This window comes from Ochotona curzoniae, unplaced genomic scaffold (genome assembly GCF_017591425.1).
Source record: "Ochotona curzoniae isolate NIBS_2020 unplaced genomic scaffold, NIBS_Ocur_1.0 contig_2688, whole genome shotgun sequence".
Lineage (NCBI taxonomy): Eukaryota > Metazoa > Chordata > Mammalia > Lagomorpha > Ochotonidae > Ochotona > Ochotona curzoniae.
The window spans coordinates 27,311,329-27,337,417 of NW_024465553.1; the positions used below are offsets into that span (position 1 = coordinate 27,311,329).

General features: G+C 42.4%; 1 protein-coding gene across 1 annotated transcript in view; it reads right to left on the reverse strand.

The window, feature by feature from the left end:
• LRRC9 (leucine rich repeat containing 9) overlaps nt 1–18,930 on the reverse strand; it is a 73,834-nt gene extending 54,904 nt beyond the window's left edge. Inside the window, exons 1-11 of the mRNA XM_040975721.1 lie at nt 18,883–18,930; nt 18,399–18,617; nt 17,101–17,241; nt 16,557–16,620; nt 16,165–16,235; nt 14,337–14,519; nt 11,469–11,624; nt 7,798–7,994; nt 6,982–7,113; nt 1,452–1,628; nt 1,031–1,148 (exon numbers count right to left, since the gene is read on the reverse strand). Of these exons, the coding sequence (XP_040831655.1) occupies nt 1,031–1,148; nt 1,452–1,628; nt 6,982–7,113; nt 7,798–7,994; nt 11,469–11,624; nt 14,337–14,519; nt 16,165–16,235; nt 16,557–16,620; nt 17,101–17,241; nt 18,399–18,617; nt 18,883–18,930 (1,506 nt within the window). The remainder of the gene's footprint in view (nt 1–1,030; nt 1,149–1,451; nt 1,629–6,981; nt 7,114–7,797; nt 7,995–11,468; nt 11,625–14,336; nt 14,520–16,164; nt 16,236–16,556; nt 16,621–17,100; nt 17,242–18,398; nt 18,618–18,882) is intronic.
• Between the last annotated feature and the right edge of the window lie 7,159 nt (nt 18,931–26,089).

The following is a 26,089-nucleotide window of genomic DNA, read 5'->3' on the forward strand; positions in this document are numbered from 1 at the left end:
TTACCCACTAGTTTAAGCACATATCAGAGAACACATACTAAAATATATATGCAGCTATGAAATAGCTAACAAAATAGCATCGGCAGCTTCAAAGCTTGATCATATAGCACCACATATTATTTTTGCCATCTGTGTCTGGCCTGAATCATTTAGTGTATGTTCACCACTCTCTGCTTGCTGTAACACATCTTAGAGTATTATTTTTTTCATGGCTGAATGATATTCCATTGTATACATATGCCATAATTGTTTATGAAGTCATCTGTCAATGAACATTTGGGTTATTTCCACTTTTTGGGTATTTGAAGAGTGATACCATGAACACGGGTGTACAATACCTAAGAAATCTAAAAAACGGTATTGCATTATCTCAGTAAATCCTAACTACTCTGCCAAGTAGCCACAGTTGCTATTTTCGTTTTCTAGACGGTAGCAAACAGCCACAGCAGGGGGATGTCACACAGGCAGCGAGAGGAAGTCAGGACTCAACTGCAGTAGTGTGTGATGCATGCCAGGACATGGAAAGGATACAGAACCACTACCTGGAGGCAGGGTGCTGGCATAACACCCAGTCATCAAGCGGGGCTGGGTGGGGTGAGGTGAGCACTGGGAAAGGGTGGCTGGGTATTTTGGACTAGCGATAAAATGACACCAGCAACAAAGTGAGGCATAAAGATATGGCGACAGTCACCGTGTAGTACAACAGAGTTAAGCAGAGGGAGATTTTCAACAGAAGAGCCCAGAAAATGTATCAGAGAGATTCAAACACGTTTGTAGATTCAAACACAATTAAAGAAGACTTTAATACCATCCATTACAGGATCCCGAAATACAACTAAAACGTCTGGATGGAGTAAATCGAGTCAGGCAGAGACAGCGATGAATGAACTTGATGTGGTATAAACCAGAGAAAGGGAAACTATTTTCTCTATGGTAAATGTGGAACAAAAGAATGAGAATTTGTGCTTTACCAGTGGCAGAACCCAGTCACCAGGAAGAAAGCGTTACTCTAAGTGACACTGGATGCTACCTTGCTTGCCTCACTGCCTTGGAATCCTTTTTCAAGTATCTGCAGCAGCTGCTTTTTCTTCACGGTCACTTCAGGATCAAACATGTAAAAAAGGCATTCCATCATTTTCCGATGGTCCCTGAGGAACAAGTGAAACAGAGAGAGGTTGAGAACTGGTTTCACAGAAGCTCAGCAGGAGCTCCAATAAACCTACATTCTGCCACGGATAGTTCCTGCTTACATCGGATGCTCCATGGTTATTCAAAATACCTCCACAAGCACCCCCTTTCTACCCAATGTGAATTCTGAGACCACCCTAGCCACGGAGGATGCAGGAAAGGAATCATGGGATATTTTCAACACAGTTTACTTTTTGACTAGAAAGATATCTCACAAAATACATTTTTCATAAAAGTATTCACTAGACAATTCAACTTCTTACTCTGAACCGTGCGTATCTTCACAATCCATAAACTTCTGAAACTTTTCTTCAAATTTTAGTCTCAGAATACGGTTGTTAACTTTAATAACACGTTTTACTTTTAATCCTGTAATGCCATATGCCCTGAAGTCTCGGGAACAAAAGCGTGACTGTATTAATTCGTAGCATGAAGTAAACCTATATGAGAAAACAGAGTATACTTAAAGTAAGATTTTTATTACAATGTTCAAGAATAAGGAGGCTGGTGTTAGCTGAGTTCAGCCACCACCTGTAAAGCTGGCATCCCATATGGGGCACCACTTAAATCCTGGCTGCTCCACTTCTAATGCAGCTCTCTGCTAATGTGTCTAAGAAAACAACAGAAGACAGTCTGGGTTCTTGGGCCCCTACACCAAGTGGGAGACCTGGAAGAAGCTTCCGGCTCCTGGTTTTGGCTTGGCCCAGTATTGGCCAGTGTGGCCATTTGAGGAGTGAAACAGCAGATGGTACACTTCTCTCTATATATATCTCTTTGTAACTCTAACTTTCAAAAACATATAAATTTTTAAAAATGTTTAGGATACAAAACTACATATGCTAAAATTTAGAACTCATATGTTGGGTATCTTTTCTAAAGATACCCAGTCATAAATATGAAATAAATACAAGAAGGGCTAAATTTTGAAATACAAAAATTTGCTGAAAAAAAATTGGGGGAGGGGGAAGGGAATGAGTTTCTTTTGATGTAAAAAAAAAACTGATATTCATACACAGATTTTTAAAACATGTTTTCCACAAACTTTTATCTTTTTCATTAACTGTTTAATACATATTTCTTCTGTCCAAAGGATATGTGGATTGAGCAATTCTTCTGCTCTGAAAGACTTTGTTCATCTCAGTAAGTTACAGAGTTCTGGCTTTCCTTTTCCAGATGGCTCCTTCCCAGGTTTCTTCATCGACTTCCGACAGCCCTCTAAATGTTGGATTTCTCCAGGCGTCAGTCTGTCCCTTGTCTGTTTTCCATGAATGCTCTCTAAAGTTGATTCCTCTGGCTCCTTGGTTTCATGTGTAGACGTGGACACGTGGCAATTTACTTATAACCTTTACCTCCACCCAGCTTAACTGGATATGCCCAGACTTAAAGGTTGAGTTATCTGCTTGTTGTGTTCACCTGCACACGTAATAGGCCTCTTGAACTTAAGACTTGCTCCCAACTTCCTCCTCTTGGACATTCTTCGTCGTTACATGGCACCACTGTCCGACTGTGACAGTCTAGGTTAAACTGCAGGAACAACTCCCCTCTTACTTCCTCACCAGTATCTATGACTTCAGCATGTCTGTTGGGCTCTATGGCTAAAATATAACCTAAGGTGGCCATGCTTTATCATGATCACTGCCATCATCTGTGCAAAGAGCCAGCATCGGTTGGAATACTCCAATAACTTCCTAACTGAGGCTACGCAGGCAGCGGCACATCTCTGCTCTCGTGCAGCCTGCCTGGCGTGCTGGTGGTGGTGGTAGCGGCACAAATCAAAGAAGCAGAGATATAACAGATTTCTAAAATCATAAGGGCTTCAAAGAGAGGCTTGTGACAGGAATGTGGAGCGAGGGCTACTTGGGTGGGGGTTTGGGGAAGACTTTTCTAAGAGGGTATCTGATCAGAGAACTGAAGGCCAAGGGGAAAACAAGTGGAGAGAACCAAGCCAGACTGATGGGTTTTGTAGCTCTCTGCTGCTCCCACCTGGCCACACTTAGAAAATTCCAACCTGTCCTAATTCCAACCTGTCCTAATGTTAGAATGAAGGAAGTGATTCTAATTGGCTTTTGATGCCATACCTAGATAATCCCACCTGAGCCCAAACAAGAGGTGAGCGAAGATTACGGGGTTAACTTCCTGGCAAGAAGTCTCTCCCTCAGTGTGATATTTAAACTCCAAATTTAGAGTGTCTGCCTTTCTCACTAGGAAAATGAGTAGAGCCAGAATCTAGTCAATCGCTCCTCCCTTGAAGTTGAAAAGCTTGTTTGTGAAAGCAAAGTATTTCCAGAGGAGCTGCAAACATTTGCTTAGTATTACAAGCACCCTGCATCCTGCTGATCAATTCAGGATCTTGTTGAACGGCTACATTACCGCCTGCCCGAGAGGGTGTGTGTGGTGGGTGGGTATTGGGAAACCTATTGCATCTCCACATTGGGATATTATGCTGGGCCTAAATTAATAAATAAACTCTCCTCTAAATAACATGTCCTGGAAAGACCAAAACTTTCATTATTACTGCCTTAAAACTGCAGATGAAGGCATTTTAGACAAGGTTTTTGTTATACAGTAGATACCTCTGTAGGGTTCCAGGAGTCTCAAACAAACAAACCCTGCTGAGTTTCTAGTCGGGCCCACAGAAATGCAGGAAACTGCAATGGTCACAAGAAATGCCCTGAATGAAGATCCCTTTACAGAACTACCTCCCTACCTGCAGTGCAGCAACCGAGTAAGAAAGAAGTAAAGGATGCTGAGGTGTCCTGGATGACGGATGCTAGCAAATAAAACCAGGTGGCAGGTGGAGTAGCGGGTATTCCCCAGAACAGTAACACACACAGTTCAGTTCTGACAGATTTGAAAAAGAGTTATGGCTGTATACAGCTTACAGTGGAGGACACTGAATCATCACGGGGCGGAAGGATGGAAGTAATTCAGAAGGAACTGCATGGGTATAAAGGTTTGTTGTTGGGATTTGCTCTTCACAGAGTGTCTTCTGTGCAAGCAGTATGCCCGAAGGGACCCTGAGACCATCTACACATCTTCGCCTACTTATTAACAATGGGTGCCTACCGCACGTACAGGCACTGTAGCAGTGGTGGGACCTTACAGAGACCTGTCTGATCACAAAGGACAGGAATGACATTATGTAGATGACCCTACGGGTCTTGGCTCCTGATTGGATGTGGATAGTGAAGGAGAGAACGGACTCAAGAGTAACTTGTTTTTGTTGATCCTGGACAACCAAGGAAATAATGTGGGATGAACAGGCAGGCAGTTAGGTAGGTCTGTGTGAGCAGAACATTTCTGTAGACCCGCCATTGTCATGCCATCCTTCCACATGTCAGTCAAAACACCATTTCCCTAGTTAACACCTGCTTCATCTGGGTTAATACAGGGGGATGTCATAAAAATACATTCACTTAGGCCTGGCATGATGGTTCAGTGGTTTAATCCTCACCTTGCAAGTGCCAGGATCCTATACGGGTGCCGTTTTGTGTCGTGGCTACTCCACTTCCCATCCAGCTCCCTGCTGGTGGCCTGGGAAAGCAGTCGAGGACGGCCCACATTCCACGTGGGAGACCTTGAAGAAGCTCCTGGCTCCTGGCTTCCGGTTGGCTCAGCTCTGGCTGATGCGGCCACTTGGCGGGGGGGGGATAAACCAGAGGATGAAAGACCTTTCTCTCTGTCTCTCCTTCTCTCCATAAATCTGATCTGCCTTTCCAATAAAAGTAAATCTTTAACAACAAATTTCTACTAGTGCTCCAGATGGAATCTCTGGGGGATCATAAAATTCTCAGCGACTATCACACATCTCTTACCACATAAAATAAGTCAACAACTGAAAGACATTCTCTTCTGCTATGGACCACAGCTGGATGGGCTGCATGGGTGACCTCTCTCTTCTCATCGTCCACCCCTTTTCCCTGCAATAAGTAAAATTGAACTGTAGACCTGTGGATGACACAGCTTAGAAACATGCCCCAAGAAGAATCTGATAACCAGAAGCACAATGACCAAGAGCAAAAGAGAGACAGAGACACAATGAAGATTACTGAAGACTCCCCTGCAAAGGAGCAAAAGTATTTGCCAACCTCAGAGTTAACTCAAGAATGCATTGAGAAAATGGGGGATACAGATTTCAAAACACTTCTTATAAAACTTCTTTTCAACAACAAGAAGCACGTAAAGCAGGCACTCAAGGAATTTAAGGAATATGTCACACAGGAAATGAATCAAACGAAAGCTGATGTATCAGAAATGAAGAATACAGTGGAGCACATTAAAAGTACAGTGGGGAGTCTCTAAAATAGAAGGAAGGAAGCAGAAGAAAGAATCTCAAAATTAGAAGATATTTCCTGGCACCAGGGGAAAACAATGAAAAAGCTGGAAGCAGAGCTGGATCAGGCAAAAAAAAGTATTCAAGAATTGAAAGACACTATCAAAAGATCAAAATTAAGAGTTATTGGAGTCCCAGAAGTTGCAGAAAGAGAAGCTGGGTTTAAAAAATGTATTTAATGAAATAATAAAGGAAAATGTCACTGATCTAGAGAAAGAATCAGAAAACAGAATACAGAAGGGGCTCAGAACTCCAAGCAGGGATGACCAAAAGTGATCTTCACCACGACACATGATAATCAAGCTCTTGTCAACCGAACATTAAGATCCTTAGATGTGCCCATGAAAAAAAATCAACTGACATACAAAGGAATGCCAATTAAACTCACAGGAGATCTCTCACAGGAAACTCTACAGGCAAGAAGAGAATGCAGCGACATGTTCCAGATTCTAAAAGAAAAAAAAAAAATTGTCGGTCTAGGATATTGTACCCAGCAAAGCTTTCCTTTGTCTTTGAAAATGAAATAAAATTCTTCCACAGTAAAGAAAAGTTAAAAGAATATGCCTCTTCCAAACCTGCCCTACAAATGATACTTCAAGATGTTCTCTTGACAGAGAAGAGGAATAGCACCCACCAATAACAAAGGCAAATGTGAAGAATATCCCAATAAAATAACAGAAGATTTAATCAATGAACAACTCATTGCTAAAACAACAGGACCAAATTACCACCTATTTGTATTAACCCTGAATGTAAATGGCTTTAACTCCTCAATCAAACATCATAGATTAGTAGGCTGGATTAAGAAACAAAACCCATCTATTTGTTGCCTACCGGAGACATATCTCACCAACAAAGATCAGCAGAAACTGTATCTCATGGATTTCGACCTTCTTTTTTTAGTATCATTTCTTCAAAACACTTTCTTCTCATTAAATTCATCACTGACTCATGCATCATACAGTAGCATCATTTTCTTAAAGAAGGTTCTTGATTTTCTTTTTCATTTCTTCAGTGACACATTAGTTATTCAGTAGCATGTTATTTAACTTCATGGTGTTGTTAATTTCTTTTTTTTTTTCCTGCTGTTTGTTTTGTGGCTTTTCATTTAAGGGGATGTATAGTAACTGCGTAATGGAGACTATCATATCCAGATGTGAGGATACAATGCAGTATGCATCTCTACCTCCAGACAAAGATGGACTCCCAATGAAATTGTTCAATATATCATGACAATAGGATGCTGGGCTCTCTGCCATTGTCCATGCCCACAATGATGGACATATGACTGTGTATGAAGAATTCTACTGTAGTAATGATACAGGGGGACTCAGTGAGGAGGGAGGGAATTGCGGGGGATAAGGGAAATCCCAGGGCCTATGGAACTGTATCATAAAATAATAATAATAAAAGGAAGTAAAATTCAAAAAAAATAAAGTTATCCCTAACAAATAGATTACCAGTCGTCCGATTCCGAGCCTTCCTCGAAGTGGATGTTCCCCACAGTCTCCAGCTCAGTTAACAAAAAGGGGATCAGCAAGCCATGGCTTTTCTTCTTTTGTTTTACCTCAGCACGATATGTCGCTTCAATTCTATCGAAGAAAAAAAATATATATATATATAGGTATTAGAATCACCTAGAAATTATAATATGTAAAAACAAGGTAATCTTTTAAAACTGATACAAAAATTTTAGGACTTCTCTTAAAAATGTGGAAATCTTGCTGTTGACATCTAAACCAATCAGGCAAAAAGACACTTGATATTTGGCAAATAAAATTACTTCAGGTGGTTGTTAAGCTCAGAATCTGTGAAGGTTAGAAGACTATCTTGGTTCTATCATTTGTGACTCTCAGATCTTAAATTATTTAATCAACTTGATATCTTAGTAGATAAAATAATTCACACACTCTGCTAACTCTTCTTGCTTTCTGTATATATTTGCTTGACAATTAAACCTGAACTTGTTTATACACAATTCCAGGTGGCTACGTTCCTCCTCTGCAGGGTCTCAGCCCCGGTACACGCAGCTCTCCGATTTTTGGCTTACAGTCACCCCGGCAGGATGTCCGTTACAGGAGGCTCACTACTCCACCTCTACAAAAAACTGTTGGTCAGCTTGGCACCAATGAGAGGTGCATAAACTAAGAACATTTTTTTTTTTCCAGACTGTCATTTTTTTTTTCATTGCTGAGGAAGGGAACTGAGCTCCAAGGGTGACCCAAAATATGTTTACTCATGTTTCAGATCTGAATAAGATAACTCATTAAACATACTCATCAATCCTTTTGTTCCAGAATGTGACCCTTTCATTCAAGGCATTGAGTTTGGTCAGTATCTTCTGTTGAAGAGTTGGCTCTTCTGTAATAGTTTCTGAATTCTTTGATTTCTCAAGTTCATTTAATTTATTGTTAATGGATCGATCACTGTGCCCTTTGCAAGATCCTTTTAGTTCGGCTAGTTCCCGTTCCAACTTTTGAAAACAAGGAGCCAGACAGCAAAAACGAGATAAAACACGACAAAGGCAAAATCTGAGTCCATAAATCATTTTCACGTGAGTTCTATTAAGCAAATGTTATTTTTTTTTCTAATAATTTTTAAAATTTTGAAGTGACACCTAGAAATTGTACATATTATATGGTTCTACAGTGCATACAATGTGTAGCTTCCAATAAGGGTACACATATCTATCCGAATGTTCACCATTTCTTTATGGTGAAAACATTCAAAATCCTTTCTTTTAAAAATATACAATACGGGGGCGAGTGGGTTCAATTCCCAGCTCCGGCTCCCCATCCTAGCTTCCTGCTAACATAAACGTTGGACACTCGCGTGATTAGGTTCCTGTCACCTACGTGGGAAACCCAGATGGCCTTGCCACTGCTGACTTTTTGGCACTGGCCTGGCACCGCTCACTGCATGCATTTGGAGGAAAGAACCAGGAGAAGGGACTGCTGTCGCTCTCTCTGCTTCTCAAAATAAATTACCTACGTAATACAGTATTTATAGTTACCCTACTCTGAAAACACGCTAGCACTTTTTATTCCCACTTACCTTTAATTTCGTACCCATGAAATTCCATTTTCCAAATCTTTCCTACCGCCTTCTCCGACGGTTGCCTCCATGCTATTCCCAATGTCAACGTGCTCAACTCTTCTGGATTCCAAATACGAGTGAGACCATGTGGTACTTGTCTTTCTGTGCTCAGCTTATTTCACCTAACCTAATGACCCCCAGTTCCACCGATGATGCTGCAAACAACAAGATTCTGTCCTGTTTACGGGTGAATGGCATTCCACTGGTATACGCCACGTTTTTCTTACATCCTGTCTGGACTACTATGAACAGTGCTGCAATAAACATGGGGTGCCGACGTCCCTTTCACATGTTGTATTTCTCTTGGCTACACTCAGTAGTGAAATAGCTGGATCAGGCGGTAGCTCTAGCGCATAGTTAATTCAAGTGCACAAAGAAGAAATCTAGGTGATTAACACAAGCTTCCTAAGAGTCTTTCAAAATCATGACTTCAACTTCAGGCAAGAGAGAGCCTTAAATGCTTCAAACATGGAAGTTTCTCAATTGAAAAAAAAGGCAATATGTTTTAAGTATCCTTGATGTTTGCTTCTACTAAAACCAAACGCACAATTATAATAAGAGCTTGCTTTGATAATAAATGCTTAAATTTCAAATCATGTGATTTTTTTTTAGCATGCTGATTTTTTTACTTTTCATTTTTTGCCCCAATGCTTTGGTGTTCTGGGAAAAGTTAACCAAAAATATAAATATCTGGTGCACATTTTTCCTTCTAATTCATTCTCCTACATAGCTCAAAATAGCATTGATTTTAATTTTAAGTTTTGGAATTTTTGTTAATAATGGACTTGCATTATTTTGGATTTTTAAAGATACTTAATTAAATATTTATTTTAATTAAATATTATTAGTAAATACTTAATTAGAATATTATTTATCTTAATTACTGAGATTCTTAAATGTTGAGTCCACTGTGAAAAGCTCATTTGCATAATTTTAATCCAAGTCTTGAGCATTTCAAGATAAATTAGAGGGAACTAGATGTAAATAGATATTCTTAATACTCTCTCCATAATCAAATAAATCTGCCGTAGAACAAATTTAAACTTTATGCCTATCTATAGTTTATATAACTATTGCTATTATTTTTCATGCTTGCAGGTTTTACTTACTACATCCATTTGTATATTAAAATGGAAAAAAATAAAATGATTTCTGTAGAGTGGTCTCTTGAGATTTTTATTCAAATAAATACTTTAAATTTCGGTAAATTCTTACTTTATTGGAAAAAAGCCCACATTGTAATAATTAAACCCTGCTTATTCTAGAACAAAACTTAATGTGTTTTTTTTAAAGCCTTGTTGTTTTTTTTTTTTAATGGCGATATACTATTGCATCTTAAGAATGAGTAACTCTACTTCGCTTGTTAAACATTCACACTTCCCAACATTTTGCTGTTTTGAATAGCACAGTGATGAATACTGACACATGTGGGCGTGTGTAAAAATAGAGTGCCAGAAGTAGATTTACTGGGCTGCCAATCCTCCCGGGCAGCTCTCACGTATCACCAGCTGTGCTCCCCTCGGGTGGCACAGCTGGCACAGCGCTCCACCTTCCCTTCACCGCACACCAGGTGTGTCAGATGCCAGCTCTGACACGCTTACATGTGCAGTTTCTTGACTAATAATCAGACCAACCTCTTCTTTCCAATGATTATCATTATCTTTATTTATTCCTTTGCATAATCCTAGTTTATGCACTTTCCTCTTCTCTATTTGAATATTTATTTTTATCTGGTTTTACTCACAAGCACTTTACCCAAAAAAAAGTTTTCTTATTTAAAAAAAAATTACATTCTTTTTACTTGAAAGGGAAAGTTACAGAGAGGAGAAGTGAAAGAGAGAGAGAGAGAGACACGGAGAGAAAGACAAGAAAGAGAGATCCTCAATCCACTAGCTTGCTCCCCAAATGGCCACAATGGCTAGAGCTGAGCTGATCGGAAGCCAGGAGCCAGGAGCCAGGTGATATTTTTTAAAAGATAAAGCAAGAAAAATGTACTTTCAACTTGCTTTCCCACTTTATCCATCGTATTTGTTGAACATTTTCTCCAATAGTCATTGGTTTCCGCTTTTATTAATGGCACTTTTTGGTACAATCACATTTGATTGTGATGAATATGATTAAGTCAACATTCACTCCCTGTACTTTCTCGTGTTTTATTTCGCAGGTTGAAATTAAACATACTCCCCTACATATTTATTCTTGAAGCTTTTATGTTTTTACTTCTACAATTACATCTTTTCTTCCCACTGGTATTTTTTTGGGGGAAAGTATAAACTGAAGATCCAACTGTTTTATTCCCAATATTTCATTTTTCTAACGTAATTTATTGGATCATCCATTATTTCCTCAAACTTTACAGAACAAACTAAATTATATTTCTACAGGTTCTATTTGGAGATAAATAATCCTTAATGTTTCAGTCTACTGTTAAAAAAGAAATCCCATTTATTCCAAATTTAAGAGTATGCTTAATATACTACTAGAGATAGTTTTATTTACCATATAATTTAGTGGTGTTAGTGACTGAATATTTGTACTTTAAACAAAAAATTAATTTTGAGCACAGCCTGCTGGTGTTTCACAAAAATGCAGCTGAAATCAGTCTAACAGATCTCAACCTCTGAATCATGTTAAAAGATGCAACTTTTTAAAATCTCACAATTCAACTATCTATTTTTTAAATGACAGGTTTCTGCGAGCAGAGTACAGTAAGCCTGGCGCCAAAGATTTAGAGTCAAACTTGACTCGAATTGCAGTATTAGTCACACACATAATGAAAATTCAAAGGTTTTTCCGATCTGGCCATCTTCTTAAGACATTGTCATTGATATTTTACATTATTTAATCTTACATTTTTTTCCACAAAGCTAAATAATTTTATCCGTTCTTCGGGCAACTTTTGTAATTTACATTTTCTCTCATTTAGTTTCTCAATATCTTCATTAAGATGTCTCTGAATAGTTTTGATACGCATATTGTAATACATTATTTTTTTCATTGCTGTGGTCTGAAAGAAAGCAAGCAACGAGAGATTAGCTAAAACGATTACTGATGAATTATTGGTGAAAACACAACGGCGGGAAAGTCTGGCGTGCTCATCTCGTTGGTGAGTTGACCATGGCCACACAGAGTTCTATACTCCACACTTACTAAGCAAACAGAAAATTCCAGAGATTTTGTTGGTGGAGAATGTTGAAGTGAGAGGATCAGACACAGTAGCTTTGGGCTGAGAACATCCAAGGACTACAGAAAGAATTGATCTCATTTAGCTAATGGGGTGGTATGACTAAAGCAATGGGTGACACAGTGTTCCTGTTAATTCACTAAACATTAAGAAGAAGGAGCAGCAGCTATGACATTAGAAAATGTATATTTCTTCAGATTTCTTTATTTTTATTGGAAAGTGAGATTTTACAGAGGAGAGGAGAGACAGAAAGATCTTCCATCCACTGGTTCACTCCACAAGTGGTACAACGGCCGGAGCTGAGCCAATCCGAAGCCAGGAGCCAGGACTTCTGGGTCTCCCACATGGGTGCAGGGTCCCAGGACTTTGGGCCATCCTCTACTGCTTTCCCAAGACACAAGCAGGGAGCCGGAAGGAAAGTGGATTAGCCGGGATACAAACCAGTACTCATATGGGATCCTGGCACATTCAAGGCGTGGACTTTAGCCACTAGGCTACTGCGCCAGGCCCAAATTGACGTTTTTTAAAGTGTGGCTAAGAAATAAGTTTTAAGATTTTTTGTTTGTTTTCAAATCTAAATGATGTTTTAAGTGAACTGGTTTTCGACTGATGAAATTACATTGTCAATCTAACCTAATGATCTCGAACTCCTCAAAACCAACAGTTCATCCTTTAGCTATAACTAAGTTCAGTGTGATAAACTGTTTCAGACTCAGCAATAGAGACATATCAGCTAAGTGGTTTTTAAGAATAATATTAGTCAAAAAGAACCGAGGAAAACATAAATCACGTAAACTATCCAAAATGACACAGATTTAATGCATATAAAATAATGAAGGTATTTCTCTTTTTCAAAAGTTTTAAAATTCAAAGCTATATGTATTTACTTGAAAGGGAAACAAAAAGAGAACCAGCAGGGGTGAGGAGAAGGTGGGACAAGAGCTCTGTGGTTCACTCTGAAAATGCTTACAAGAGCTGAGGCTGGACCAAGTCAGAGCCAGGAGCCTGGAGTGCAAGCCATGCCTTCCGCGTTGGCCGTTATCACCTGCGCCTTCCAGGGTACCCCCGAAGACAAAGCTGCCAGGTAGCCTCAAGGGCTGTGTCTGGCAGGGGACACGGACACCAAACAGCATTTTCCGTGCTGTGCCAATGAAGCACGCACCCCCAAGGCACTCTTTTAACCAGGATATCTCTTCTCCCGGGTAAGCTGGAGGGTCTGTGCAGTTTTCTATAGATGTAAACTCCTTTGTGATGCATTTAGTGTAAGCAATCAAGATCCCAGTGACATGAAAGGCAGGGCACAGAACCTCCTACCCACTGGGCCTGGGAACTCGAGCCAGGTGTCTCACAAAGGGCAGAGGAACCCAGCGTTTGAGCCATCACCGGCTGCCGCCCGGGGAGTACACCAGCAGCAAACGGCCATCGGAAACTCCACTGGGACCTGAACCAAAGCATCCCAAGATGGAATTTGTGCACCCCAAGCACTGCCGTAACAGATATGCCAAACTCCCCACCTGCTTTGATGTGTTATTTGGAGTTGTTCCTCCCTGGTCCTCCAAACATGTAGACAGGAATGCTAGCATTTCGCTCAGCAATGCTATCTACTCTGTTTCTTGGATTGAGCATGGAAAAGAAAGCATCTCAGTCTGAACGGGGAAAAAAATAAGACTAGGATATGAGAATGAACCTTCAAGGATAGCAGCAAAAGCTAAATACGATCTTTCAAAAAGACATTTCCTACCTATGTTGAGATGATGCATGACCCACAAGGAAAAACAAGAGGGTCTTGTGTGGGAGCATCCATGAACTTGATGCACCTAGCTGCTCAAAACAATGACTGGATGATTAGTCGGATGAACAAACTGAGCAAAGGTAACCGGCACTGGAAGGAGCAGTAGAAGTGTAATGTGGAAAGACTACTAGCAAGTACTGAAACTCCCAGGAACTCCTTGTGAAGTGAGAAATCCCTCAGTGGCATATCAAAGTGACCCCCGCATCGGAGGCTCACTGTGGCAACCCAGACTGTCTTCAGGATTTCAGATGTCATGGGTATGGAGATTCACTGCCATTTCCAGGAATCCCCAGCCTGCTTTAATTAGTTGAAACTCTAGCAATGCCTTACCATCATTAACTAAGGACATTTTTTTTTTTGCTGTAATTTTGTTATATAATACTACATACAAAAGGCTACACTTCCGGTTTTAGTTAATCTATAATTATATATTTACAGCACAAATGTTTTTCCTACTGGTGGTACTTTTTCAAATTCCCTTTCCTCATATATATATTTTTAGCTTACAATATCTTTCGACCACTTCCATTTCCAGTGCTATCATCAAAAATTCAAATTCTAGGAGTAATGTGGTTATTTGTATATTTTTATGTGGATTACCCAGCCCACTTGGACAGAAGTAGAATTGCTAATAAAAACCAACCTGATCATCTTACCTTCCATGCTGCTCTATAAGCACAACCAGAAAGAAGCAGTTAGTTAGCAAACTTGAGTCACGGATACCTGGTTAGAGATGCACTTACGTCTGCCAGCTCCTTGATCTGCTTCGCTGATACATCGAGGGTGTCAAGTCTTTGAAGGAAAGGCAAGTGAAACAACACATGTGTGGAGTAATTATACAGCAGACACACTGGATTGGTTTTATACTGAGGGTCATTCAGACATAAATCCTTTAAGCAAGACAGCCTGGCTAAATTGGTAATATCCTAAAACAACAGAAATCTTTAATTAATTAATTGCAGCTGTTATTTCTAGAGGCGGCAATGGCTGATTTCAGAGTACCCATAATCTAATAAAAAGCATTCTGATTATGTGCTTAACCATATTAAAATGACTTGGCTAAAATGTTTGTCTGTAGGGGATAACAAGCTAAATCTTGAGAAGCAGCTCAACAGCGATGAAGCGTTAGACCACACAATTGTGCATGTTAGCTACTCGCTAACCCCCGTGTTGCAGCGGGAACTTTGGAGCAGCATGAGAGGGTATTTCTTTGCTAGGATAATCCCTTGCACGGCCACTCTTGCTGATAATTGCTCCTGAGCCTCCGCAGTTCTCTGGTTCCTTCACCCCATTCTCTACAGTTGCCACCTAGAAATACAGCTCATCATCTTCCCATTCCATCACAAGCAGTCACCACGGGATTTCTGATTCTCACCACTATTCATGGAGGCTCCTGTTCTTGCTTACTGTACTTCAAGACCAGTGTACTTCCTGGTGCTTGTCCTGGGTTACACTTTTCTGGACTTGCCACCTGGCCCTGCCTTGGCTCTTCAGCCTGTTCTTTTCTGGGCTGGACTTAATAGTGTATGGTTCAGTTACTCTGAATCATTTGAAACTGTGAAATGCACCAGACCTTGCCTCATGTTTACCCTTTACTCACTCTGTCCCCTGTCAGTACACTGAGCGTTATCCTATTGTGTATTCTAATTCTTTTCATGTAGCAGTGCCAACTGGGAGCTAGCTTCCTTTTCAAGAGGTGAGGCGATGCTCCTCCTAGGAGCCGTTCCCCATGGAGCTCACTTGTTGAATGTATCAACCCTGTGGCCAGCTGCTCACTCAGAAGCCTATAAGCCAGGGGTTCATATGGGTTTTGGCCTCAGTTTACAAACCAAGAACAGTATTCACACTTTTTAAGTATGAGAAAAAAATAAAGAGCAATGTGTCATGGGGTCTAAATAAATCAAACCTTTGCAGAAAAATCTTGTCAACTGCCTGTTGGGGGTCAGTGACTGCCTAGAGACGGGAACACCTGCACCCCAGACTGCTGGCCCTAGGTTTCGGGTTCCTGGCTCCAGCGCTTAAGCCATTGAGAAGGAAGGGAGGCACCTGTAGGAGTGTGGTGGCGTGGAAACAATTTGAGTTGGAGTAGATGTCTACAGTTCTAAGGAGAAGTCAAGGAAAGTTGAGTCACTAATTTCATCGGCAGATAGATGCTATGTAAGGTCAGAAGGGCGTCACAAGGTTATTTAGAGAATGAACGCAGACAAAAATGAGAAAAGACCACAGAACTGACAGGGTGTAATCCATCACTGAGGTGCCAAAAGAGGATAAGAAGTCACTTAGGAGATTCATAATAATAAAAAGAAGTAAAAAAAAAATTTAAAAAGAACTCATTTCGGAGATTCAGACAGGAACACTGAAAGCAAGCTAAAGAAAATGACATCCTATGAACCAAATAACCAGTTATTTGTTTGACTTTAATAGTATCATTTCATTAAGGATAATTTAGTTAGTTGGCTCTAATTACCTATAAGTGTCAGATAGCCCAAAAAATGAAATTATTCCTTATAAGGAGAAAGACTCAAAGCCAAGGTTAATAAATAAAAATGAATTATTCCATTTAAAACATACCTTGAAATAACATATTTGGTTTCCAGAGAGGTTTAATCTTTCCAAGCGTTCATTAGGGTCAAGACATTTACCTTTAATTTAAAAAACAAGATGAAACAGAAATTACATTACTTTTCCATATATGCCATTAACTGTGTTGCATATGGCCATCATTTCTTACATATAAATAATATTAGCAGGGCATTGCATTAGTTAGCAACCCAGCGGTTAATGGTTAATAGTTACTAATTACTGGTTAATGGTTACTAATTACATATTGCATATAATCACAGACTTTATAACGCTATGCAAAGACATTATGTATAAGTCTAAAAGAAATCAAATTATTTTGTACTGACGGGAAATTATAAATAATAGCATCATGTCAGATTACAAAAAGAAAGTTTACGTACCTATGCTGCTTATTAGATTGCCAGCAAGGTTAAGATCATTTAAATTCTTCAAAGTCTGCAAGCCCTAAAATTTATACAACAAATGATTGTGAAAATATCATTAAAACTCACATTTACAAATCATGGCTAATCACTCTGGTTAGTTCTCCTGTGCTGTCAGGACTGGGTGCTGGGTGCTGGCTGGGTGCCAAGGGAAGGTGCTGTCTCCATCAGACCGGCTTGCTGACTTTAGAATCAGTGGGGGAGGGAACCAGGGCAGGAGCAGAGAGGGAAGAGAAGGAACACGCAGAGTGGGTTTACAACGTCACTTCTCCAAACTTCCCGTTTCACTCTTAAGGGACAGTAAATTCCTTGGCATTTGTAAAGGGTAGAGACATTGAAGCCTATGGATCCTCTTCCAAGTGACACAAAAGGTTTGTTATTTTAACAGTAATTTCGCTGGTTGTGAATATTCTGACCCTTAGTCACACATGATCTTGGAAAGTATGATTTAAACACTGCAATAATAGCTTGCCTCCTACACAAAGCACAGGGATGGTTTTACCTCAATAGTTTTAATTGCATTGTTGTTCAGCCAAAGAACTTCCAATCTGGTTAATTTCTCTAAATTTTCTATTTTGGAAATTTTATTATAATATAAATACAATTTTTCCAATTTGCTACATTTCTGAAGACCTCCAATTTTCTGTTAAAAAAAAAAGGAGATTGAATACTGTTAGTTTAGATTTCATCTTTAATTCTTCTAATAAAGTATGTTTCTAAGCATATTTTCATGTGAACACATTTTATTACAAAATCAATATCCTGAAAAAATAAACTAAAATCTTGAAAAGAAAAAAACATATAATCTTGCCATATAAATACAGCTATTTTCAATTTTGCATGTTTCCTTTTATTTTAATTACAAATATTTTATATGGTTGCAATCATAACGCTAATATGTTTGTTTTTGTTTTCCACTCCCAGTCTACCTAAAATGTTTTATGGTTTTAAGGTTATAATCTCTGATAATTTAAAAGTATTTTATGTTTACATTAATTTTTTTAAAGATTTATTTATTTTTATTGGAAAGTCAGATATACAGAGAGGAGGAAAAAGGAAGATCTTCCATCCAATGAGTCACTCCCTAAGTGGCCACAATGGCTGGAGCTGGGTCAATCCGAAGCCAGGAGCCCAGGGCCTCTTCTGGGTCTCCTATATTTATTTGTACAGGGTCCCAAGGTTTTGGATCATCCTCGACTGCTTTCCCAAGCCACAAGCAGGGAGCTGGATGCGAAGTGGGGCAGCCTGGATTAGAACCGGTGCCTATATTGGACCCCAGCGTGTGCAAGGTGAGGACTTTAGCCACTAGGTTATCGCGCCAGGCCCTGTTTACATTCATTTCTTCAAATTACCCTATGTGGTATATGCTTGTTTCCAATTTTTAGTTATTACAAATAATACTGTAATCAACAGCTGCATACATACAAGTTGATTTTTGCTGTTGAATTAATTCCATGGGACAAAATCTTAGAATAGGAATTTTTTTGAATCAAAATGTCTAAATATTTCTGTGACTTCTGAATTATTTTGCAAGAAGGCTTTTCAAAGTAGATGCTGGAACTTCAATGTAACTAGTAGCATCTAAGTGAACAAGTTTTTCTACGAACCAATACCATGATTCGGTAACTGAGGAATAGCCTATGTGTGTGTTTTGATTTCTTATTTATGTTTTTTGGTAGAGATCAGCTGTTATCTATCTTGACCCACACATATATTTCACATATGTATTAAAACGAATTACTTTTCCAAATCCCAAAATTCAGGATACAAAATTCCTGTGTGTTGTATCTCACAACTTACCTCTATGAAGCACTCAGCAATCCAGACTTCCTTAAGGTGAAAGCAAGTCTCCAAACCTGAGATTTCTTTTATATCTTGGGCGACAATCGTAAGACTTGTTAAATCAGAAAATAATGATAATCCGACTATTCGGGGATACCCTGAAAAAAACATCTCCAGTTTCGAAGTATCTGATCCTTGTTTTCCAACCACCTCATATGATAAACCATTGCACAGACACTGTTTTGAAAGAAAGACATGGGGCTAAATAGTTTAAACCGACCTTGGCCAACAGACATTATAAAGTACCAAGTGCACTGATGTCGCTGCGTACTCCCGACAAGGCAGACAGTCACAGCACACACACGAGTTTTTTCTCTACTTCCAAAAGTTGTAGATGAAATCATTGGTTACCTCCCCCCCCCCAGCTCCATAGAGGAGGATGAAAAAAGACCTTCCCCAAAGAGGGTTACAAATGTTAAAAAGAAATCTGACTTGGACTCACCAGTTCTTTAATTATTTCTTCTTGGTTTAGGGTTTCACTTTCAATCATCTTCCATGAACAATGATGGTCATAATAAGATCTGTCTAGTAAGAAAAATGAAAGATTGAACTCAACAGGGCAGTCACAGCAGTCCGGGCGGAAAGGGACCTTGAAGTGGTTGAGGCTGAGTCACCGGCTCCTGGTTTGAAACCTTCATGGCACACTTCCAAGTGTCTGTCTGAACCCCAAGACATTTTATCCTATTTCTGAAGGTTTCTGGTAGAAAGTTGATTGTTTATTCTGGCTTTAATTATGTCTCTCCATGAATCTTCCTTTTTCTCATCCTCCTACCTTCTGGGTTCTAATTTCAAGAAGTGAGTTTTCTTGCAGAGTGAACCTCCAACGCTCAGGGAAAGCAGTCGCTTACATCCGCACCCTGACTTCACTCCTTCTCCGGTCTCTGAGTCCTCTTCCTAGACTCCCGTTCTCTCTTTTGAAAGGTTCAGTAATCCACATTAGACTGTGGAATCCAAACCAGTACAGTTCTCCAAGTGTACTCATATCGCAAAGGGGAGCTCTGTGAGGCCTAGTAACATATCCAGCCTAGTGATAAATGTTTATGAAAAGAATCAGCCAATGTCTCCTTCAGTCTGGATGCTACAAACCGATTGATTCCTACATAGCTTCAATTAAAATCTATACAAGGTGCTTTACAAATGCATCGAAAATGGAAGAAATTAGAATATAGACTAATTTTGGTGCAAATATGTCTGAGGAGCCAGCATTGTAGTTCACTGGGTTAAGTGCCACTTGCTTTGCCGTGCCAGTAGCCCGGGTCAGAGTACCCGCTGCTCTGCTTCCAGTCCAGCTTCCTGCTAATGTTCCTGGTAGGACAGCAGGCGTTTGAAGGATTTGAGCTCCTGACACCCACGAGGATACCATGATAGGATCCTGGACTCTTGGCTTTGGCCATGTGGGGAATAAAGCCAATAACATTCTTCATAGAAGTGTGTGTGTGTACCCATATGCATGTGCATGATGACATAAGGAGAAAATATGAAAACACAGCTACTAAGTTGTTAATAAGTTACCCAGGAGGCAGGAGAAAGCTGGTTTGGTTAAACAGGAATGAAAAGCTGGATGAGGACAGACCTACATAAAAACCGTAAGGGGATAAAGTAGCTACAGCTTTTCCAGAAACCACACATGCGGTACAGTAGCATATGAAAGTGTAACTATATACTTACTTACACTGCCTTGAGTACTAGTTCCGGCTGGGGCTGAACACTGATTCGCTAAATGTTTTTTTCCTGCTGGCCATAGCAACATCTGTCCTTTGGATTTATAAATAGGAAGGGAAAGAGAGACAAAAGTCGGAGTGGATAGAACTGCAATTATTATACAATTCAAGAGATTGTCACAAAACAGAAGGACAGCAGCAGACACGCGTACAGTGATACATACTGGATGCTTTCACTCACGCAAAGCTTGACAAAACCCCAATCTACGGTATCAGAAGCAAGGGGAGTGAGTAACGAGGGGGGCAGCAAAAAACGGGCTTCGTAGCGCTGGAAAAGATACACATATTTTGTGCTGCTTAGAAGGATATGTCCACTGTAAGAAAACAGAATCATATTGCTATCATTTATGTGATTTCTCTATGTGGATATGTCAATAAAATTCTACCTAAGCCTTTTCTTCAAAAGCATTTCTACGTTCAAGTTTACTTAATTACCCAAGATTATATAACATACGAAGGTCTATACATAAGATGGAATCTCAAGAGAAAAGAGGTTTACTTTAGCCCAAGTGTTGCCCGTCTTCTCTCCCGATATCCCATTGGAATGAATAAATTAGGATGATGAGGGATTTCTGGAAATTAGAAAGAAGTGGGTAGCAAGGAGAGATGAGCAGAGATTACCAGAAAGGCTTTTTTAAAATGACGCCGAGGGAGATGGGTATTTTGGTGCCACGAAAGGAACATCACTTGGGGCAGTTGCGTGTCGTACCCGAGCGCACGGGTACAGTCCCCTCCACGTTGGCTCCTTGCAATGCACAACTCCCAGAGGCAACAGGTGATTTGCCAAGGATTTGGGTCCCTGCCACCTGTGTGGGAGGACCAGAGGGATTTGGGGGTTCCTGACTGACCTAGCCCAGATCCAGCTGTTGTGGACATTTCGGGAGTCGATCAGTGCATAACGCATCTCTCTCCATCCCTTTCTCGGTCTCTTCTCTCAAATAAATAAAAATACAAAGGCAGTGTCAAACAAACTGACACTGATGGGGTCACACTGCGAGAAAAGCCCATTAGTACGAACTGGATAAAAATTCAGGACCCAAAAATCCTTCCTGGCAGAGAAGCAGAAGCTGGGCCAAGGGTGGCCCGGCCCTTCAGGGCCATCAGGAGCCATCCAACATGGACTCGGAGGTCTGTGGCACAAGACAACACACGGTCCATGCTTGCATTCCAGCCTAGAGGCTTGAAAGGTAAGCTTAGGCCTCTGGGACCTCTGTTCTCACAGGGTAACCCTCCACAGGCCTTTGACTGGGACATCCCTGCCTCCGGAAATCATGAGAATTACATTTCCGGTGTCTTGAAAGTACCCATGTTACTGCAGCACGCAGCCGACTAACACACTCAGCGGGAGGGGCAGGAAGCCAGCGAGCATCACCATGTCAGTTATCTTACTGCACGTGTAAAGGACAAAGACGGAAGGAAGTGGGCAGTGTGGGCCCTGAGGGATCTGGGGAAGAGTACCCCAGTGGAGGGGACAACCAAGACACAGTAACGTGGTGCCAGCGTGTTGGCACGTCTAGACTAGTAAGGCAAACAGAGGCAGGATGTGAAGTTAGAGTGTGTGATGGGGCCCAGTCGCTGGGCATCTTGCAGGCCCTTGTAGCATTTTGAATTTTATTATGAATGAGGTTAAAAATTATACTAGGATTTTGATAAAACAATAAAAAAGAGTTAAGTACGGAACAAGATCACTTTTGCTACCCTATTGAAAACAGACTCCGGAGGTCCAAGGCAAAAGCACGGAAGCTGGGTAAGGGGCAGTTGCAGTAAGGAGAGAGAGAGGCAGGGGCTGGCGTAGGTGCAGGGCAGTGGTAGTGCAGATGGTGACAGTGGTTAACACGATGGATCTGCGCTGAAGGAGATGCTACTCATTCCTGCCCTGCCCCCACCTCTGCCCCATCCGTGGAAGACCCAGAGACAGAACAGCACGGGTGGCAGCAGCAGCAGCGACCAGGCGACGGGACACCAGATGCTCCCCCACAGGCCCCTGTATACAAGGTGCTTCCTAAAATTCATAAAAACTCAGGGACAGTGTGTGAAAGAAAAGGGTGGATCTCAAGAAATGTATCCAAACCATTTTAATTAATTCTGGTTTCCACAAACATGTAGAAGTGACCTTGTCAAGGCAGGCCAGTCTTCCCTCCTCAGGTTTATTCGGATGCTGTACCAAGTAAAGGAGGGTCTGCAGCCTTTCAATTCGGGGGGGAAGAAAAAGTTGTCGCCATATCCTGGCTTAATGTCTGCGAGCTCCAAAAGAAAGCCTGGCCACCTCGCATGCCAGTAGCAAGGGGCAAAAGCTGCACTTAGCACCTGCAGAGCCACCAGGCGGTGTGCCAGGTAATCTGAGCCCAAGATGTCTCCGGCACAAGGAGTTAGGCTCGTGCCTTTGTCATGTACTGCTTGGTCATACACACTCGCACTTCAATTTGGACTCTAATCTGCGCTCCCTTTAGCTCCATCTATTCCTGCACCTGTCATCCCACTGCGATGACTGTGATCTATACTGTAAATCCCCAGGGTATTTTGGAGGGAAAATTCCAACCTATTCTTTCATATTTTTTTTTTCAAACAAGATTTATGGCTCTCTTGCATTTAGTTTTAAAATGATCAGTTAAGGTTTGGGTTGAGATTGTGTAGCAAAGACTGAGGGAGAAATTTATCTTTACAGTATGGAGTCTCCTGCAAGAACAAGGCATCATTGTTCACTGATCGAGGGCACTACCTTTTCTTGGTAGACAGAACTGCACATTCGGAATATCAAGTTCTATATTTGATATTCTCATCAATGTTCTTGTCCCATTGTAACCCAGCAGTTAATTATGGAAACCCCAAACCCTATGCTTTGCCTCCCTTGAATTCCGACGGCTCTGGATCCTACTGGTACTGATGAGTCTCGTGTTCGTAAGTCACAAATGGCTGAAGCCTACAGCAGGAAACTTGGGATTGTGTCAGGAGGCGAATGTCCTGTGGCCAGCGTCTACGTACACTCCTGCCCTCTGGGAAAGTTCTTTCCAGGGTCTGCTTAGGTCTCCCCACCTCTTCACCTTATTTGCTGCTGGAAATTTCCAGTATGAAAAAAAAAAACCCCAGTATAGAGTTGAGGTCACTACAAATGGACAGGATTCTAGTTTCAGTCTGATCTTCATCAATCTTTTGTACATTCCTCATCAACTTCCTTTATTTTTTTTGGAGAGTAGGATGAGAGAGATACAGATCTGGGAAGCATGCCCCTTAAACGCCTATCATCTTGATTATTATTATTATTATTTTTAACCTCTCCCTTCCAGTTGCCTCTGTCTTACTTCACGCCTTCATCACCTGCCCTTAACTGGACGCTCTCGCCATGACCTGACTTCCCTCCATCCTGTCGTCTGCACTGACGTCACAGTGGCCTCCCTGAGAGGGAATCTCTGTTATTCCCGCAGGAAGTGCTCCCCTCTCTTCTGCTGCCCGCGCCTTGGGCTCCTCCTCGGCCACAGCCTCCTCAGAGCACCGCAGGCTCTGGCCACAACTCCAGTCCTCCCAATGTTCCTGTGCTCGGCCATATTCTGTTTTCCCAAAAGGTCTTTCCCCCTTGACAGGCTCTTGGAGACTAAATCCGCCCCGGTGGCGTTGTAAGCACTGCCTCCATGTGACTGCCCGCGGTATTGTGATGTTTACAGATCTGGTCTGCCCTGCTAGAGGGCAGGAAGCAGGGACCTAGGGCAGTGCCTGGCACTTTCCAACCGTTTCAGAAGGTTGCTGAGTGGCTGCAGTCAGTCACACCAGACTCCTATGAGGCAGAACTTACATGAACGGTTGTCCTACTTGACAAACTAGAACCTAACTGAGAATACCGGCATAGCTGCGTCTGCCGCCATGAAGAGGAAGGGGAGGCGATGTCATTCGGAGAAAATCAAGCAGAAGGCCTGGACAGCGTGCAAGGCTTGGGTAGAAAGAACTCAGGACCCATCAGTCCCCCCCATGGCCCCGATGGACTTCGCGCACTCGGTGGTCCTCCCTGCCCAGCGCCTAACGGCCGGCCGGCTGCGGGGCCGCACAGGCGCCTGGAGCCCCGTGTCCACGGCCTCCGCCTCATCACTGCCGCCCCGTCCACCGCACCCTCACCCAGCTCCCCGGACCCGAGCGGGGCTTCGCCTGCCCTTCCTCGGGGAGCGGCAGAGGAGGGCTGAGGGGGCGCGAACGCCTTCTGCAAGCCCCTCCCCGGCCTTCGGCCTCCGGACATTCACCTTATTCCAGAGGAAGGATGAGTTCCGGGGCAATCCAAGACGGGGCAACTCCACTCTGACCCGCCTGGCCCTGTCTTGGCGGCGGACACGACACCCGCTCGAGCCCCACGCCGGCCGTGGACACGCCGCTTGCTGCGGTTGCCTGGGAAACCCGCTCCCGGCTGGGGCAGGGCCGAGGGGCGGGGCAGGGCCGAGGGGCGGGGCACGGAGTGGCCAACCCCTGGTGTCTGCATCACGTGACGGCACCCTCCAACCAATCGGCAGAGGCAGAGGTCCGCACCCGGAAGTCCCCCACCGGTACTCCCGTGGGAAACGACGGGGTTCTGGAGCCTCCGCGAACCTTCGCTCCTGCGCTCGCGCTCCGGGAGGACGCGGCCGGAAGCAGCGGGTTGTGGGACAGGCGGTGGGCGTTCGTGGTGGTTTCTTCTGGCAGTGTCGTCATGTCACACGGACAGTCTGTGACTCTGCGAAGCTGTGTGTGTGTGGAAGCCCAAGCCTCGCTGGCCCTGGCCCCCAAAGCTGTGAGGTCACAAGGTGGTCCCTCCTCCGAGGCCCGCGGCCCTCGGCGTCGCCGGATCGGGGCCACTCGGAGCCGCTGGCCACTCCGGGATCGGGGCCACTCGGAGCCGCTGGCCACTCCGGGATCGGGGCCACTCGGAGCCGCTGGCCACTCCGGGATCGGGGCCACTCGGAGCCGCTGGCCACTCCAGGATCGGGGCCACTCGGAGCCGCTGGCCGCGGTCAGCCGAGCGCCGGGCCGCGTGCCCTGCAGGCTCTGGTTGGCAGTGCCAGTGGAGACAGCCTCGTTCGGAGGCTTGGTGTGAGGAACCGGAGCTGGGTTTTTGTTGTTTTGTTTTTAATGATACACTGCCCTCGCTGAAGGGATTTCCTCTTCCAGCCTTCCCATTCCTCCCCCACACTCTGTGCTATTACAGTGGTGTAGCGCAACAGTCCCAAGTCCATCCAAAAAAGAGAATTAATTATTAGGCGGAATTTTTAAAATCAGTTACACGTGGAAGGAAGGAGTTTGATATGCACGGTTATAATTATTAAAAGTGTAGTTTCTGTTATGGAGACGTTTAGATTTCCTTTGGTCAGGTACAGCATTGGCCATGCGGAGTTGAAGCCGGACAGTCTGTATTGCCCTTTGCCAGCACCAGGTGGCCACCTGCCTCCGTCGTCGTGATAAACCGCTTACAGAACGGGTCAGATTTTAGAAAATTTTCCGTTTGCCTGATGGCCGTCAATGCCACCTATTTTATCTTCTGTAAATTTCTTTGTTGGCATACGTAATCATCCAGAAAAGGGTAGACTAATTTCTTTGCTAGGTGTTGAATTCACAGATTTTCCCACTTGTTATCAATGGGCTAAGATAAGCTGTTTAAAATATTTGTGGCTTCATGGGTTTGAATTAGTACCAGAAAAAAAAAATTCATATTTTGACTTTTACTGGTATCTTCTCTGAAAATATGGTTGAATTCAGGATGGCCTGTCTTTGGGAAAATTTTTTGATTAGAAAATAATAACAGGCTAGGTTTGTAAGCTTCTAGGTAAACTAGTTGGTTACTTGCAACTTACCTACCTCAAATTACTTTTTGGGGTTGTGGCTGCTTTTGCTGTTCGCAAAATAGAAATTGGCAAATTACGCTAGTAGAAATATGCTAGGATCTTTGTAACTAGTAAAGACTGGGAAAGAGCTAGC